The following is a 19078-nucleotide window of genomic DNA, read 5'->3' as shown; positions in this document are numbered from 1 at the left end:
CACTGTGAATGGAGGGGCATGTAGTTTCATAACACAGACCTATATGTAAATGTACAGTTTGTGCGGTAGAATATTAGGCTAGATTGCCTCAGTAGTTGTGGGGACCAAATACACCCAAGTAAATGTGCCTTTTTAAAGCATTTATTACTGAATGTTAGTGCAAGAGAAATGATGTACGTGATAGTAAATGAAAGAAAATTACATTCACAAAGTGTCTTTCACATGTGCAAATCATAAAACAATGGCTAGTTGTAACTTTTCAGGATGCAGTGATGTTTAAGAGCAGAACTTAAAACCTTTCTAAAAAGGCAAGCTAGTCTGTGTTTAAACCAAGCCTCTCCCCCTTGTGTTTTATTTGTATTTATTGTTTTGCCACGTTCTGTTGATAGGTTACTAAAACCATACAGGTAAAACATGACACATTTTTTCTGTTTTGCTGCTCTTAGATGATCAACAGGATGTGTGTCAAAGTCCAAGATCACCTTAACTCTTTGAGAAACTCGGAAACTGATTCTGTGATGGAGGATGTTAAAATGGCGGAAAACTACATGAGGGATGCTAAAAACTCAAAAACGGTTGTTGTTGTTATTATTATTATTATTATTATTATTATTATTATTATTATTATTATTAAGTCTAGCTCAACTTGCAAATTTTTTTATTATCAGTGCAGCTTTGCTTCTGCCTTAAAGGAGAGATAACTATAGATTTAAAATATGATTTCTTACCTCAAGTCAAAATAAAGTCATATTTCTTCAGTAAACCACAAGGGGACTTTCAAACGATGACTGGGCTTTTGAAACTTTTCATGTACTTTGAGCCTGTTGATAGAATTATTTTTTTTTTAAATTATAGGTTGCCTCTCCTTTAGACAAGAATCAAAGGGACTTGACATAATAATTTAATTTAAAGAGGAATGATAACATTGCTGTTTCTCATTTTGTTTGTTGAGGTGTCAGTTCTCCAAGTCTAACTGATTCCCATTCCATGCAGCTGTTGCCAAACCTGTATCACCTGGGCGGGGCTTCCTGGACAGGTGTCAATGGCTCTTCCTCCAATCCCATTCATGAGAAACTGGAGTCCATGGCTGGGGAGGTCACGCTGGTTGTAGATGAACAATTAAAGGTAAATACGCAAGGAATGAAAGTGACTGTTTACAAACAAATAATTTCAGTTGGAAGCAGCAATGTAGTTTCAATGTACTAACATACTATATCCGTAGAAAAAATCTTTCTTTGATTGTTTTTTATACAGATTTCCATTAAATATGGAATATAAGTAATTATACATGGCTGTAACACTTATCAATATGTGTTACCTATATTTTCTTCACTTATTTAAATAAAACCCTATGATATCCACTATTGTATCATCTGTGTAAAGAGAGACATACACAGTATCATGGTGCTTTATGGCAATTTTATATTTAATTATTTTTTAAATTATTTTATTTTTTGTAGTGTACTGAATCAGATGGCACTCAAACTGCAGGTTTCCTCATCTAAATTGTTTGAGGAAATATGGAAAGCATGCTCCTGTCTTTAGCAAATATTTAATACAATAGAACTTTTATAATAAAGTGTGGGCCCGATTTTCATATGACAGTGCAAAGGTTGTTTGGGCACGATTTTTGGAGCTCAAACTTTTTTTGCACTGGAATGCGATTCTGGAGCCATGCTTTGCGTCGTCTTTTAGGGCTAGCGCCAGTGTGGGCATACCTTTTAAAGGTGTGTCATCAACATTTCGTTGTGAAGTGATTTCAATGAGGCGCTGGTGCTGCGTTGGCATTTTGAAAGAGACATCTAAGGCAAGCTTATTCGAAGCGCAATCATCTGTGCCGAGGGTAGTAGAAAAAAGACAAACGTAAGTATATATACATATCTATATTTCTATTTTATAAATCAATATCTATTCATGTTGTGTTTATTTGTTTTTAGAGAGAATGGAATATGCATCAGCATTTCTGCATCGTAGGGAGAGAAGAAATAGAGTTTTCAGAACCTGTGTCTCTTTTTTACGCCTATCAGACAGCGAATGCATACAATCGCCTCTGACTATCAAGCAAATTATAGCTGATATCTGCCAGTTACTGCAGGCAGATCTGGAAAGAGATACGGGAAGATATAACACATTCCCTGTTGCATTAAAGGTTATAGTTGCACTCACTTTTGCCACTGGTTCCTTTGAGGACTGTAGGTGCTGCTGCAGGTATTAGCCAGTCAGCTGTAAGCGGTGCAGTACATGAAGTTACTGCAGCTTTAGTGAAGCGTGCCGGGCAGTGTATTCATGGCTTATGACACCGTTTTGCAACCCAAGTACTCCTGCTGATCACAGATATAATCAAGCCATCACCTCTCCTCTATATGTCATTGAGTGTACATCTGGAATGTTAAAAATGTGTTTCTGATGTTCTGGATCGGTCAGATAGTACACTACAATACAGTCCTCAGGTCAGCAATTATTTCGTGGCATGTTGTTTTTTTCAAAATATTACCTTACAAAATGGATGTCATACTGACCTTCCAGAGGACACAGTCTATTAGGGAACATGAGGCTTTTAGCCTAGGGAGCACTGGGAGACGCTCCAGTTTCCACTACTGCGAGACAGACCAGGGAGCGCCTTTTTTATATGTATTGATTAAATTGTGTACTATAATAGACATTGTATTACATATATGTATTTTGTAGGCTATCCAAGTATTTCTGTTTTCTAATTTTAAAACAATTTGTTTTTGCGGAACGAGGACACATCTTTGTAAATGCCTGAGTTAACTCTAAAACCATCCATTAGTGGGAATGGCATACAAGGTATGTATTATTGACCACTATGGAGTTCAGGGGTCCCTACTACTAGCAAGATCACTTTATACTGAATCAATAACAGACAGCTTTTAACATTAAACAGAAGTTCCTTTTTTATTTTACAATCAGAACAATTGTCAGTTTATGTTTGTATTGCATTCTGTCTAGTTTTATTTAATAGCGTTAATTCAGCCGATATAATGAGCTGTCACTACAATGCACGTACCCTGTACTATCAAAATTATTTCCCTGCATAAGACAACAAAAAAAGATGCTGGATGTTAGCTGAAATGTGAAATGTTTTTTTTTTTTTTTTTTTTAACTGAAATGTAGTCTTTATGTAACAAAAAAATGAATTACACATATGCAAATACAGCTGAGATCGAGTAGCTGTCACCAACTCCTAGTACTCGGCAGCACTGATGGACTTTGGGCAGGATAACACTGCTGGCCTGAAGTCATTGTCCTGTTGTTGACCTGTCACCTCATTCTCCCTTTGTTCTTCTTTCTAGAGCTGTCGATGTGACAGAGGTGTTGGTCTTCTTCCTCCCCCTCTGTTGAATGGGATCTACAGAACAAACATTTTGGCCGTTTATTTTTGTTTTGTTTCGGTTTGTTTACTATATAGCTTAATTGCAGCATCAATAAAACATATACATTGGGCTCTTATTAATTGTTGTTTTATGTAGTTTTGCGAAACCCCATTGCGCATGCTTTTACCATGCATTTATGTCACAAAGACGGCCAGAGTGGGTGGCGTCAGACCAGAAGCAAGAAGGAATACAGAGAGACTTGGGGTTTTGGTATAGCTGAGCGCGTGATCGCGCTCAGCATTTAATAAACAGAACAGAAAATAAAAAGGTTGTAACAAAAACACAGGACACGGCACTTGTAGCCAAAATAAACAGACAAACAAAACGAACTAACACTTAACAAATGGTGCACGGAGAGACAAACAAACACGGTGAGTACAAACACTTCTAGATTTCACTTTACTACTTTTACGTTCACCTTCTCTCTCACCCGTTCTCCACTCTCGAACACCCAACCACGAGTGACTAAACGTGCATCTATTTATACTGTTTGTGCTGGGATTCAATTACTAATTAATTATTCACTTGAATCCCAGCACGTGAATTCATTACGTGAAACCCCGTGTTCACATATTATATTTTAAATGCACGTGCGTGATGTGCAATCCCGTGCCTAAATACAAATATACACTTTAAATACACGTGAAACACAGACCCGTTTATATCCCGTGTACCAATCTATACACCAACATTAACACACGCACGCAACATACAAATGCACACAGGGACGGGGCACATTGCCACATATACCCCCCCTTGTGCGCAGCACACATGGCCTCAACGGCCACCTCCCCCCTTAAAAATCCAGCAGTCCAGGACAAAGTCTCGGGCTGGGAAGGGAGGCTTCAGTGGGCCCTTGGCTGGCAATGCTGTCAGCACCCCTGCCGGTAGTGGCACGGCTGACAGCCTGCTGGTCCATGCTTGCAGCGAACTTGCTGCAGGGGATGCTGGTCTCCTGACCTCACCCCCTTCCTTCGTAGCCGGTAGCTCCCCTTGGTGGGGCTCCGACCACAGTACTGCCGGCAGCGAAGAAGCTGCAGTGGGAGCAGGTCTCCTGACCTCCCCCACAATCTCCGGCAGCGAAACTGCTGCAGTGAGAGCAGGTCTCCGGACCTCCCCCACGATCTCCGGCAGCGAAACCACTGCAGTGGGAGCAGGTCTCCAGACCTCCCCCACGATCTCCGGCAGCGAAACTGCTGCAGTGGGAGCAGGCTTCCTGACCTCCCCCACGATCTCCGGCAGCGAAACTGCTGCTGGGGTTGGTGGTTTCCAGACCTCCTCCCCCTTCTTCGTGGCCGACAGCTCCCCTTTCTGGGGCTCCGGCCACCGTACTCCCCGTGGTGGAGGTACGGGAAGCAGAGACAGCTCCTGCTGTTCTGCTTCTGGCGGTGGTGGAGGCAGAGGCAGCTCCTGCTCCTCTGCTCCTGGAAGTGGCAGAGGCAGCTCCTGCTCCTCTGCTCCTTCCGGTGGTGGTGGCGGAGGCAGAGGCAGCTCCTGCTCCTCTGCTCCTTGCGGTGGTGGTGGCGGAGGCAGAGGCAGCTCCTGCTCCTCTGCTCCTTGCGGTGGTGGTGGCGGAGGCAGAGGCAGCTCCTGCTCCTCTGCTCCTTGCGGTGGTGGTGGCGGAGGCAGAGGCAGCTCCTGCTCCTCTGCTCCTGGAGGTGGTGGAGGCAGAGGCAGCTCCAGCTCCTCTGCTCCTGGTGGTGGTGGAGGCAGAGGCAGCTCCAGCTCCTCTGCTCCTGGTGGAGGTGGAACCAGCAGGTATTCACCCTCTGCTGGTGGAGGTGGGAGGGGCAAGCAGTCCTCCCACTGCGGTGGAGGTGGAACCAGCAGGCATTCACCCTCTGCTGGTGGAGGTGGGACCAGCAGGTATTCCCCCTCTGCTGGTGGAGGTGGGAGGGGCAAGCAGTCCTCCCACTGCGGTGGAGGTGGAACCAGCAGGGATTCTCCCTCTGCTGGCAGCTTGGGTCCTAGGGCTGTGGAAGCCCCGACTTCCCTCTCTTCGGGCTGTGGACGCACCGACTCCTCCCTTTTGGGCTGTGGACGCCCCGACTCCTCCCTGTTGGGCTGTGGACGCAACGACTCCTCCCTGTTGGGCTGTGGACGCACCGACTCCTCCCTGTTGGGCTGTGGACGCACCGACTCCTCCCTTTTGGGCTGTGGACGTTCGGGCTCCCCCCACTCAGGCGTAGGACGTTCGGGCTCCTCCCACTCAGGCGTAGGACGTTCGGGCTCCTCCCACTCAGGCGTAGGACGTTCGGGCTCCTCCCACTCAGGCGTAGGACGTTCGGGCTCCTCCCGCTTGGGCTGTGGACGCTCAGGCTCCTTCCGCTTGGGCTGTGGAGGCAAAACCAGCAGGCATTCTTCCTCTGCTGGTGGAGACGGGGGCAGCAGGCATTCTTCCTCTGCTGGTGGACCTGCTACCTGGGCTGCTGTTCCACTTATAACTGCCTCCAGGTAGCTGAGGACCAACCCCACACCTTCCTCCCAGGTGCTTACGGTCTGTTCCCTCGCATATGCCTCCCATCGCTCCCTATCCATAAATCGCAGGAACTGGACGACTACTGGGATAGACTGGGCCTCCAGCCCAGCATTTTCCAGCATCCAGTCCCGCACTTTGATGGCGTCTTCTGCCATTTTTTTTTTTTTTTTTTTTTCTTTTTTTAAATCCAAACTGCGGTTCCTGCTCTGGCCTGAGTCCTGGAGGCGCTGTCGATCCCACCGCTGCCACCACGTGTCACAAAGACGTCCAGAGTGGGTGGCGTCAGACCAGAAGCAGGAAGGAATACAGAGAGACTTGGGGTTTTGGTATAGCTGAGCGCGTGATCGCGCTCAGCATTTAATAAACAGAACAGAAAATAAAAAGGTTGTAACAAAAACACAGGACACGGCACTTGTAGCCAAAATAAACAGACAAACAAAACAAACTAACACTTAACAAATGGTGCACGGAGAGACAAACAAACACGGTGAGTACAAACACTTCTAGATTTCACTTTACTACTTTTACGTTCACCTTCTCTCTCACCCGTTCTCCACTCTCGAACACCCAACCACGAGTGACTAAACGTGCATCTATTTATACTGTTTGTGCTGGGATTCAATTACTAATTAATTATTCACTTGAATCCCAGCACGTGAATTCATTACGTGAAACCCCGTGTTCACATATTATATTTTAAATGCACGTGCGTGATGTGCAATCCCGTGCCTAAATACAAATATACACTTTAAATACACGTGAAACACAGACCCGTTTATATCCCGTGTACCAATCTATACACCAACATTAACACACGCACGCAACATACAAATGCACACAGGGACGGGGCACATTGCCACAATTTATTAAACGAAATAGACAACTGACGCTTTTGAGAGGTAGTTTTTAAATTATCCTATAGGTTTACAATTATTACATGAATAAATGAATAAAAAAGCAATCTGAATACATATACAATTATTTTAAACAGTGAGGGGTCGAAATATGTAAGCCAGTTTTGTGTAGCCAGCATAAGTTTCAAGTAGCCTAGATATTCCCTTTCAAGTACGAAATATAACCATTACAATCTGAGATATAACCTCTTAGCCCAAATTACCTTTAAGAGCCCGGTATGCGCCAGACGTCGTCTCTGTCTAACGTATAAGGCTCAGCGCCATTTTCTCTCTCAAACTGCGTGAGGAAGGAGTGAGCGCTGACTTTAATACCCCTTCTCCACTGACACATCCGACCCGTAAGGGCTCGGTACGGTACGGGTATGGGTATGGGTACGGGTAGTTCTCCACTGGCTATTTGTCGAGCTGAGCAAGAACCAAACTGCGAAACTCTGGCCTCACAATACATCCGAATCTAGCTGCGAGCCGAGTCAGGGGTGGGGTTAAGGATTTTCATCATTACGTTACATCAGTCAGTACACTCCAGAAAGAAAAATAAACAAACATGGCGGACAGCGAGTGTGATGAGAGAAAAGTACAGCCTTGGGACGCTGAGGAAGTGCAGATTCTAGTTTCTCTGTGGGCAGAAGATCTGGAGTCATGCGTCAGAAATGAGAAAGTTTATGCCCAAATTTCTGACGATTTGAAGCAAATGGACATAAACCACAGGTACGGGACACTTAACACACTCAAAAACACAGAATTCTAGCAAATTTCTCATCCTTGATGTTTATTATATTAATGTAAGAAAGAAAAATCCGGAAAATAAAACAATTCTCAACTTATATACAAAAATATAGTCAAACAAAATACTGTACAGCTGTACCATACACACAACTATAGCTCCCATTGCACTCCCACAGCTCTTTTTTGGGTTTTTTTTTTAAGCACCCAAACAAAAAACAACTAGAAAAAACAACTATTCTTAAACGGGATATCTTTGGCAAATCTTATTTTTAAAAACCTTCTTTTTTCCCCTTCAACAGAACTAACTGAACTTTAGTAAGTAAAATTTGTGGATTATAAAGAAATTCCTAAATATATTTACAAAATATCCCCTCCTTCTCCTTCCCCTTCTCCGGTTTCCCCTCCTAAGAAAAGGAGGAGGAAAAGCTACTGGTCTCATAGATCAGAGAGCTGAGCAGCAGGAAAAGCTCTGGGAGGCGGTCTCCCAATAGGGCAACATGTTGGCTGAGCTGCACGACCGCACTGCTACACCTGCTCCCTCTGCACCATTACAGCAACAGGGAATAGTACACGCAGAATGGCGGCAGGAGGATCTGCTGTATGTCACTGCTTCTGAGGAGGTAGTTGATCAAAAGTTCCCCTCTGAGGAGGGTGACCTAGATAGCACAACACTAGTGGGGCATTTATCATTGTCAGCAGAGCTCTTGCCACTGATTAAGAGGGTTACTGACGTTTTAAATGTTCCATGGCCTGTAGATGACAAGCGGAAACACTATTTTTGAGGATGATCTGCTCCGTATATCAAAATTCAATGGGCAGGCAGTGGGTAGGAATCTTGCTGCGTTAATAGCCGCAAAACGTCAGCTCTGGCTGTCCCAGGCGCGTATAGCGGTTGGGGACAAGGTACCATTGCTGGATGCTCTCATTACTCCAGGACACACTTTTCGTCCTGCGGTAGATTATTATTATTATTATTTATTTATTAGCAGATGCCCTTATCCGGGCGACTTACAATTGTAACACGATATCACATTATTTTTACATACAATTACCCATTTATACAGTTGGGTTTTTTACTGGAGCAATCTAGGTAACGTACCTTGCTCAAGGGTACAGCAGCAGTGTCCCCCACCTGGGATTGAACCCATGACCCTCCGGTCAAGACTCCAGAGCCCTAACCACTACTCCACACTGCTGCAGCGCTCTTATCGGGCAGGGGAGTCTACGAAGGAACTGGTGCGTCTGCTTCCCATGCAATCTTCCCCAGTACGTAGACCAGCTCCCAACTGGCAGCCAATGTTCCATCAACCTCAGAGACCAGCCCAGCCAACTCCTGCTAAATCCAGAGGGGGTTTCACAACAGACCCGTGGCTGCAAAAAGAGAAAACTTCAATAAGTTCCACCGGCAAGCGCAGAGGTAAAAGCCTCAGGCTAAGCCTCAAGCAAAGCAGCAACCCTAGCAATTTGCTGCCACAGGCCCAGGGCCCCTTTTCAGGGAGTCACCTGGAGTACTGGCTTCAATGCGCCTCTGCAATTCAGACACGGTCCTCCTCCATTTCAGGGTGTGACTGCAACGTTAGTTACGGATCTGCAAGATGCATTGGTGTTGTCTCAGGAGGTGACAGTCCTGCTGCAGAAGCGGGCTATTTGCACAGTTCATCCTATTCACTTGGAAGAAGGCTTTTACTCCAGGTACTTCCTTGTGCCCAAACGGGATGGTGGCCTCAGACCAGTACTCAACCTCAGACATAGGTTCAAAATGTTAACTTATTGACTGCAGCAGTTGTTGCAGTCAATAAGGCCAGGTGACTGGTTCACTACAGTGGACTTAAAAGACACTTTCACATCCCAATAAAATCAGGCCACAGAGGGTACCTCAGGTTCGCTTTCCAAGGGACAGCGTACGAGTTTCGGGTTTTGCCATTCGGCCTCTCTTTAGCCCCCTGTGCCGCCAGTCCGGAGCTCCCCAGGCTGACAGGAGGATGCTCAACTGAGAGATCAATGTACATAGAATTAGGCACCACTAAAATCGGCAGGAAAACAGAAAACACGATTGGGCACACTAAACAAAAATAAATAAATAAAAAAGGAGACTACAGTGGCTGTTCTCCATCAGTTCTCCTTTAACTGGAAGAGGTCATCTGACAGTCAGCGTAGGGGCTGAAAATCATCCCAGCAAAAGAGAACAGATGCTCAACAGGAGCAGATAAAGGAAGAATGGTATTAAAGTGTACAAAGAGTTTATGAAAGGGTATTACTCTAAAGATGGCACGTCCTTCCTAGTGCAGGGCGCAAAATAACCGACGGCACCGGCGGCAAGTGCCCAAGCCACTTGACGCAATGCCTCTTAAATTTAAAAAAAACTTACGGCAAAAGTTGCCTATATGCCCATCTGTCATTGTCTCCGGTGTCCGTCGGCACCAGCATATCTGATCTACAACCCATACACAAACTTGCTCAGCATCAGCTGGCCCATTCTGTCACAATTCAATTGAATTCTGTCTCTCATCCTGTGAGAAAGTGACTCATTATCAGTGTATTATTGTAACACTGCACCTCCCAGCACTAAGCCACAAGAAAGACTGTATCGTTGGTTAACGAAAGGCAAACAGAAGGAGGGACGCTGTTAAACTGACCTCAAGATGACAGCGCCTCCAGGAATTTTCAATCACACGTGTTCACTGGCAGTGTCACTTTTGTGATTTTTCCATCTGTGAGCACCATGCCAACTCAAAAACGTTTAAAAAGAAAGAAAGAGGAAAAGCAGTCTAAAGTGGCAGCAAAGTGTTCTAGGATTTAGCTAATGTTCAGGTTCGTCCCTGACAATAATGATAATAATATTAATGTGAACTTACAGTTGTCAAGTACTGCAGAAATTGGTTGTGCCTTCATATGTTAAGAGTCACTTGCACAGTTTGAATTCCACTGTGTTTGGATCATTTAGGCATTTCACAAAAAAATATCAAACAGCAGAGGGTTTTCAGACCATTTCTTCAGCAGCTGCAATTTAATTTCTTTTCGATGCTTTGCTGTCCACTATTTCACATACACGTGAATATCCTTCAAGTAATGTAAACTTAGATTTAAATTTCCTTTAATTTACAGCTTAGTAAAAAGCATATATAACATATACCACATTATACATAATCACATATTCTATGATCATATGGTATAAGGAGATCTGATTCTATGCTTAAAATTGCAATACTTTAAAATGCAATGGTGCAATATACATTCTAACTCCTTTCATATCTTCAGTGTATATAAATTTATGTAGACATTTCAATGACCATTGCTGTTTTGTAATTCTGTGTTATTACCCCCAAAACACCAACACTAAAAATGAACACACAATAGGTAGATAATTATTAGTTTTGCTCAAATTCTTACACCAAAAAAACACAAAAAAAACTGAGCAAGTAGCTATAACATGGTTCAAGTAACAGCTGCCTGCGTTATGGAACAAGTAGGAGAGATAACATAATAATGAACGAAACACAATCTTGAAGTGGATCGATTTCTGTATTTCATTTATTTTTGTATAATATCTTCTCACTACCTTACGTAGTTCTGCTTTTTAACTAGTAAAACGTGTGCTTTCACGAAAGGGGTTAGAATGTGTATGCTTAAAAACAGCATACCTTTTTTTTTTTCCTGAATCGTGTGTCCAGCAATGCACCATAACACAACTGTAGATCCTTTCCAAATGTAAATTTCAAGAACTGTGAAACTATATATATAAGTCTCTCAAACTAACATTTTGTACATCATTGTGATGCAGAGCAGTCTCCATTGCCTGAGATTTTTTTTTTTCAAAGCTGCATTGTTTGTACAGGTTTTGTAACAGCGATGAGCAAACTACAGTTGCGCAGACACTGCAGATCGAACATTTGACTACTATCGTTATTACACTCCAGCCATGGGTAAATCTTCAGCCAGTTTGCCTGAAAAACTATTTTTTTTAATTTTGCCTTCACTGACATCGCATATTTGTGCTGTTGTATCACTAAGGCTGTATTTTCTCATGGTGAGCATGGATTTCCATGAATTAAAACCAGTGCCATGTAATAATAATGACCAATTCTCCATGAAAATCTCAATTTCTGAAAGAAAACTGTTTTTAACATTTAAAAATGCATTGATTAAACGTTCTCTTCACCAGCAGACAACATGTTATATGAAATCCAGTTGAACTTGCATAGAGAGTTTTAAAAAAGCTTGAATTATAGGATGCAGACAAGTGCTATATTTAGCGCTTGTTAACAAGCTGAACGAGTTTAGTAAAAATACCCTGAATATTTATTTTTTGCCAAATTACCCATTGTATTTTTTCATTTATGTTATTTATAAATTATATTTTTTTATACCATTTTATTTTTACAATGGAAAAGTGACCGATATTTTATTTTTGTAACAATTAGCGTGTGAATCACTCAGAAAACATTCATTTGTGTTTGTTTGAATTCAAATATCATCAACATAATAGGCTTTCTCTGACTTTTGTTGTTTTATGAATGAGTATGAAATCGCATTGGGTTGAATTTATGGTTAGCCTTTTTTGTTGTTGTTGTTGTTGTTAAGGGTGTCATTATCTGGGAAACATTGTTGCTATCACTCCTCTTCATTGGGTCTCCCGCAAGCAGATTCAGATACAAGACCCTGCTCTTTAGCAGCATGACGCATACACTGATGGAATCTCTTTGTTTCTCCAGCAAAACAGTGTGGCAGCCAGCGCATCTTAAAAAAAGGATGGGTGATTGTGGCCAAAATTGATTGATTAACCACAGGCTTCAGCTCAATAAAACTGCTGAATCGTTTCTGGAATCCAGTTATGATGGCCTGCATGTGACTGTGGTTGTACAGTAGCTAATGTTTTTTGTTTGCCCCTTTCTTTGCCCCTGCAGACTCAACTGGAATCAATGGTGGATGCAGCTGAAGGGCTCTGCCCTCACGTGATGATGAAAACCAACATCCGGCAGGATCTGATTGAGGCTAGCAGTGGGAAAATGTCCATTCCGCACACATTCGTCAAGAATGTTTTACTGGAGCAATCCGGAATAGACATACTCAACAAAATCAGGTGCGCGCACACACATACATAACCCATCAGAGTGCTTTGTGGTAGGAGTTTAAAAGTTACAGATTTTATTTATCTAGTAATATAAATAACTGTTTTTTTTCTTTTTTTTCCTCAACCATGACGACTTACATTTGATGAGAATGGTTTGTTTGTTACACTGATAAGTCATCAGTATAAGACTAATAACAAGTTTTTTGTGGTGGATCTCATATTACTGTCCAATTTTGATCACCAAAAAGGCAGAAAAAAACCGTTCAAGCACATTTGTTTTACCAAGTTCCATGTACAATGCTAGAGAAATGAGCTGTAAATCATATCAATTTTTGTTTTTCAAGCAGCCATGCTTTTGCAATTGCTTTTCAAAGAGGGCCTGTGTCTTTAGTATGTGTAATGAATTGATTACTTAATGTTACTTCATTCTGCATGCTAGACCTTTGAAAATCTAAAGATATCTGGGATATTCAAAGATGTATGACATATGTTAATTATAAACATGCTGAGATGCATTTGCACCCCATGCTGCTGAGGAAGAGTTAACAGTAAATCTGCTTTGTCCTGAAATGTTATTTGTCTTGCAATTTTCACCCATCTGGTCCTCACTGTGACATGTATCTGCATTTTTGTCAGGTAATAAATAGGTGATGGAGAAAAACAGCTGTGTTAATATGTTTCACTGTGAGACAGTGGTTTCACACCTGTCTTGGGAGTTTGGATTACCATTACTTCCCTTTCAAGTATGAAATGTAACCATTACCATATGGGTATTTACCTCCTAAAGACCCGAAACTTGAATAAGATATATCAAAGCTGCTTCACGAGTCTGTGACGCTGTCATGGCCCGCCCCCGAGGACATAAAAACACTGCGGTCATAGACCTCAACGCCATTTTTCCTTTCAAGAACTGACCTGACAAGAGAGCTGTTTCAGATAAGTACTTGTTACTTTTTCTGCTATATGTTTCACATTTATTGTGTTTTAGACAATTTATTGTGATATTAAATACAATGATTCTTGGTTGTAAATCTCACTTGTGAGGGCGCCAAGCAGCGAGAACAGAGTTCTTTGGACGGGCTGATCTGACAGTTCTTTCCCAGGGTCGGGAAGTCGGCCAGTCTGGATGAAGGCGAGACTCTGTTGAAAGAACACATTGACCCGGAAGGGAAACGAAGTGGCAGCTGCAGATTGGAGAGGCGGTTGCACTCGTTTACCAAGGGGTCACGCGTGATAGCATAAAAGGGGGCGGAGAATCTCGCAATCTGTTCCTTCGCTTTGGTTTTTATTTTACACCTGAAAGGACCCTAGAAGAGAGCAGTGATTATACTTATATCTTGAGTGTTTTGTTTGTTTGTCTATAATTGTCTTGTTTGTTATTATTAGACGGCTAACATGTTCCGGAGCTGTCGCCAAGGGCCAGCACCAAAATCCGGAACAGCACTGCACTGTTGTCGCTGTTATAAACCTGTATCACCCACCACGAGCACTACTACACGCACCCAGGACTAGTGACCGTGTTAGTATATTGTGGGACGTATATTTGTGTTTATTATTTAGGACAGCAACCTTGTTATTATATACTCCGTGCACTACACATTGTTGTGTATTGCCGGAGATTATTATTTGGTCACCAGACCTGGATATAAATAAAAACTGTTTCCAAACCGGATTTCAAACCTCTCTGTCTGCATCCTGCACCTGTACCTAATCAACCACTTTACCACACCTCTGTATTAGTTTTACTAATTACACGTATTTGTACACTACAGTTGTTTTTGAAGTCCCACTGCGGCCTTGTGCCCCATGTGAAGCCAGCGGCTTGAGTCGCTCCTTCCCAGGAATCAAGCAACATAAGTCGGCTGACTTTTTGCTCTCCCCCTAGGCTAAAATCACAAGACAGTTTGTATATTTTATGTAATTGTTACAATTACTGTATTTTCCTGAGAAAACATTTCTCATTCTGTTTTTTCTGTTTTTACAGAGACTAAGCGCAGGCCTGTCTGCAACGTGGTGCTGCGAGCACACGTTTTTTTACACGTTTAGCGACAGCAGCTGCTGGGCTCAGCAGCACTGTGCATGACTAAAATACTGGCTCCTTTCCAGAGACTTCTGGGTTTGATTATGGTGGAAACAGCCTGCCCATCTATGCCTCGATGTAGCGCTGGGCAGTATCACCAGAAGGGAGGTCGTCACCATGGATGCATCACGCCTGGGATGGGGCGCTGTGTGGAATGGCGTGCAAGGTATGTGGAAACCCCCCTTCGCAGGGTCTCCACATCAATGTTTTAGAGCTGCAGGCAGTTTATCTGGCCTTGCAGAATTTATGGAGGAGGTTCGAGGGAGATGTGCATGACACCCCGAGGTGGTCAGTCTCATTTGGGAGAGGTTTGGGAGAGCAGAGATAGATCTCTTTGCCTCCCAGGAATCAACCCACTGTCCCCTCTGGTTCTCCATAATAGGAGGCTGGTACCCGCTGGCAATGACTTTGCACACTAGTGTCCGATGCAACTGTTATATGTCATCCCACCGCTTGCCCTGCTCCTGCTGTGTCTGGAGAAAATCAGGCAGGACCAGGCCAAGGTACTCCTAGTAGCCCCTTATTGGCCCAGGAGACTGGTTTTCAACCCTGATGCAGCTCCTGAGTGACCAGCTGTGAAGACTGCCCAAGCACTGTGACCTGCTCAGTCAGGCACGGGGGATCTTATGACATCCCGACCCATCGAGCCCGCAGTTCTTGGTCTGGCCCCTGAACATTTGCATTTGAGCCATCTGAGCATTTGCATTTGAGCAGCTTTGATTTTTCAGGTTTCGGGTCTTTAGGAGGTAAATACCCATACGGTAATGGTTCATTTCTATTTCAGGGAACCAGGTTCATGATAATAACCTAACGTTCTGTGATATCTCATGATGTCACAAAAGAAAATTGCAGTAGTGTTTGCCACCAGTAAGTCCTTGCATTGTGATGACCCAGATGAGAATACTGTAAATTAAAAAGTTTTCCACTCTTTTATTCCATTTTCACACAGTGAAGTGAAGCTGAATGTAGCCTCATTCCTTTCAGACCGAATTGTAGACGAGATCTTAGAATCACTTTCCAGCTCTCAACACAAACTGGTGAGTTTTCTGCAACAGCCATGTATGTCTTTCTTTGTCTTGATATAGTTACAGCTGTTCATGACGGGGTGAAAACACTTATCTTGATTCTGTAAAGGAACAAGGATCCTCTATAGTAGGTGTTTATTAAGTCATGATGCAGTGCCCCTCTAGCACAACTCTTACCCATTGTGCTGGACAAGCCTTCCATTATACAGCAGCTATTAAATCTGCTCTGCAAGTGATTTGCCAACCAAAAATTGTGAATCACTGTTTCAACTGAACAAAACACAAAAGGTAATGTTAGCAGTTGCTAGGTATATATTTCTTTCCCCAAAGTTAAGACATGTAATTACATTTTAAAACAGACTAAAAGTTGGTTTATACTTCCCTCACAGACAGAAGCCGTACGTCAGCTGCAGACACTTCTACGGGTGTGCCAGAAGGACTGAAGCACCCCCGAATTCGCAGACTTTTTGACGCAGCAAAGTGGTCGTAGCTGTCGGTCATACTTTCAGCCAGTCTGTGTTACTACCGGTGTCGACTTGTAACTAGGGATGCCAACAGGCTCCAAAATCCTGCGGCACTTTGAGACAGGATTTTAAAATCGCCCGTCTCATGAATGAAAAAAGACGCAGCTCGACTGTCAGAGACCACTGACTGAGACCAAAAATTAGTATAAACCAGCCTTAAGGCATAAAATATTTCCCTTTCTCACATGACTCCTCAGTCGCTTCTGTAAAAGCAGATGACTTACTATGAGCTGTTTTTAATGGCTGATTTAACAATAAACACAAGCAGAATATAGTCGTGTTACTCTAGTCTTAGATAATTTTGAAGTCAATAGCAGCTCCTGACTTTAATAAATTAATATATATATATATATATATATATATATATATATATATATATATAATAAAACGCAATAAAACGTTGCACGTTTCAAAAGGTACTTTGTAATTTAATAAGACATGTAATACAGTAATATAGTATAAGCAGCACATAAGGCAAGCAACTGAATATAACAAAAACATTGTGGACTTACTTGATTTATGAATCTTGAGTGATGTCATTTGTAGAAAAAATATTTTTACAGACAGTGGAAGATTTTTTAAATCACTGTAGCCCACAGAAATCCACTGGGAAGATGAAGAGCCAGTTTGAAAAATCAAACTGCAAATACTTGCAGTCAACCATTTAATTTTTTCACACCATGAGCAATTAAAAAGGCAGTTTTGTTTTGGTCCTCCCTGTTGAAGGTCCAGTTTAGGCCTCGGATGACCTTTTATTGTTATTTATTATTCTTATTTTTTCCTCAGTTGAAAGCGAGGTAAATGGCGTATGAATTTAAAAAATCTACAACGTGCTTTATGGAAATCGAAACTTAAGCGAGTAGCCACGTGACCCATAACCTGCCTGGCAACAGACACGTCAAGATTAAGTCTAATTATGAGTGGTAGAGCAGTATTCATATAGACAAATAAATAATTAGAATGCAATAAGAAGAATACTAAGAGAAAAAGTCATATTAAAATTAGGCCAATACATTTAATACACCAAAGTGGCTTTCCAAAAAAGCCACCACAATTCTAAAACAGTCAGTTGTATTTGATATACTGTATGACTACTATCCCAATATTATAACATCGAAACACCTCAAAATATAATAATTTTATTTTTACCCTCTCTCTCTTTTTTTTTCTACACAAATTATTAGAAATACAGTATCCCTTGAGGTCCCTTGAAGATTTTGTTCCAAACAGGCATACAATGCATAAACTAAACATCTTTATTGAATATCCCTGAAGATCATCCTTCTATAGTTTATTTATCATAAGCATGAAGTTTTAATCTACATTTTATTTCAATCTCTATAATATTTGAGTCAATTTTGTGTTAACCAATGAACTGAGATCTTAATACTCTTTCACCTACTCTAGAGCTCAATAGCAGTACAAACACTTTTCATTTGTTGTTTTTATAGGGACATTTTTTGTTCAGTAATCAATAACTAAATCTGTTTAGTCTAGAACAAAAAAGAAATAGGGACAAGATTAAAGTCTTTGAAATCTTAAAAGGAGTTGACATAGTTAACCCGAACCAGTGCTTAAGGAAGTACCGGTGATCTGAAAAATCTAGCGTCGTACATCCCCATGTGTCACTACAACTGTTTATATAACGTACCTGTCATTTTTCTTTTCATTGTTAACATCCTGACAACTGGTTACACTTATAAGTTTAAAGTCTGTTTCAAAGGTCAACATGTCAGCTCTAGTGAAACCCGAGTTTGAGATCAGGGGTGTGTCCCGGAAAAGCGTTTTGTGTTCTGAAGACATCATGGATTGTTATTGCTGTGTAAGCGGTTGTGGGGAAAAAATCAATACGGATTAGCTTTATTCTTTTTTCCAGCATCTGTGGAGATTAAGCTACAGTGGAGGCTATTTGTATGTGTTTATAATCCTGCTTTCCAAGAGACCAAAAATTCCACACTTTTCAGTGATCATTTTGATTGTAATGCATTTCATTGTATTCCTTACATCAGTGGTTCCTGACCTGTGGTCTGTGAGTAAACTCCAGGTGGTCCACAAACAACTCCCAAAATGCAAAAACCCATTTCTACACAATCACACGTTGTGCTACTACTATTAAGCAACACAACAAACAGCTTTAACCACGTGATATATAATTACAAGATATGCATTTCCCCCCTTTATCGGATCTCTTTTATTACGGGTGTGTTTATAAATTAATATATACAATATTACAGCTCCCTTTGATGCAATACCAAGCATCGCCTTCAAAGTCGCCATTAACTGAAACAGCTTTGTAATGCGAAACAAATACTAACTAATACTAACTAAATAACTTACACATTATAAAGGCACATTTGTCTTGTCAAAATGATAGACTTTTTTTTTAACCAGCATTACTTAAAAAAACAAATCTACATCTAGCATTCACGTAAATGTACTGTACTAATATAATATATGTGTTGCCAGGGGTATAGAAATATGGCATTGTTTCAATATGTTTTTGGAGAGGTTAGCTACATATAATAACAGAAGTTAATGTGAAACAAAAAGAGGCTGTATTTGCAGCTTGACTTATAAACTGTACCGTAGTGTGAATGATCGATTTTAGCTGCATGTTATTATATTTTTTTTTTCAGCCAGGTTTAATATCTCACAAGACTATATGCCTAAGGCCCTGTGAAAATCGCAGAAATTTTCTTTAAAATTCACGGCATTGTCACGGGTAAAGTATCGTATTTCACAGACTGTGCACGGAAATATAAAATAAATGACTTCTACAGATTATTATTTACAAAAAAAAAAAACCAGCAAATATACAGATAAATGCACTGACATCAAAATTAACATCAAAGTTACTCAAGCAC

At 41.7% G+C, this 19078-nt stretch overlaps 1 protein-coding gene across 5 annotated transcripts in view; it reads left to right on the top strand.

Moving 5' to 3' along the window:
* The window catches only part of LOC117435749 (F-actin-uncapping protein LRRC16A), a 329028-nt gene that overhangs the window by 259623 nt on the left and 50327 nt on the right, over positions 1–19078 (top strand). For all 5 annotated transcript variants that reach the window (XM_059013484.1, XM_059013491.1, XM_059013480.1 and 2 more), the window contains 4 exons: positions 447–575; positions 994–1125; positions 12419–12594; positions 15615–15702. In XM_059013484.1, coding sequence (XP_058869467.1) covers positions 447–575; positions 994–1125; positions 12419–12594; positions 15615–15702 — 525 coding nt within the window. The remainder of the gene's footprint in view (positions 1–446; positions 576–993; positions 1126–12418; positions 12595–15614; positions 15703–19078) is intronic.

This window comes from Acipenser ruthenus, chromosome 3 (assembly GCF_902713425.1).
Source record: "Acipenser ruthenus chromosome 3, fAciRut3.2 maternal haplotype, whole genome shotgun sequence".
Lineage (NCBI taxonomy): Eukaryota > Metazoa > Chordata > Actinopteri > Acipenseriformes > Acipenseridae > Acipenser > Acipenser ruthenus.
This window is presented reverse-complemented; position numbering and strand designations above follow the sequence as displayed.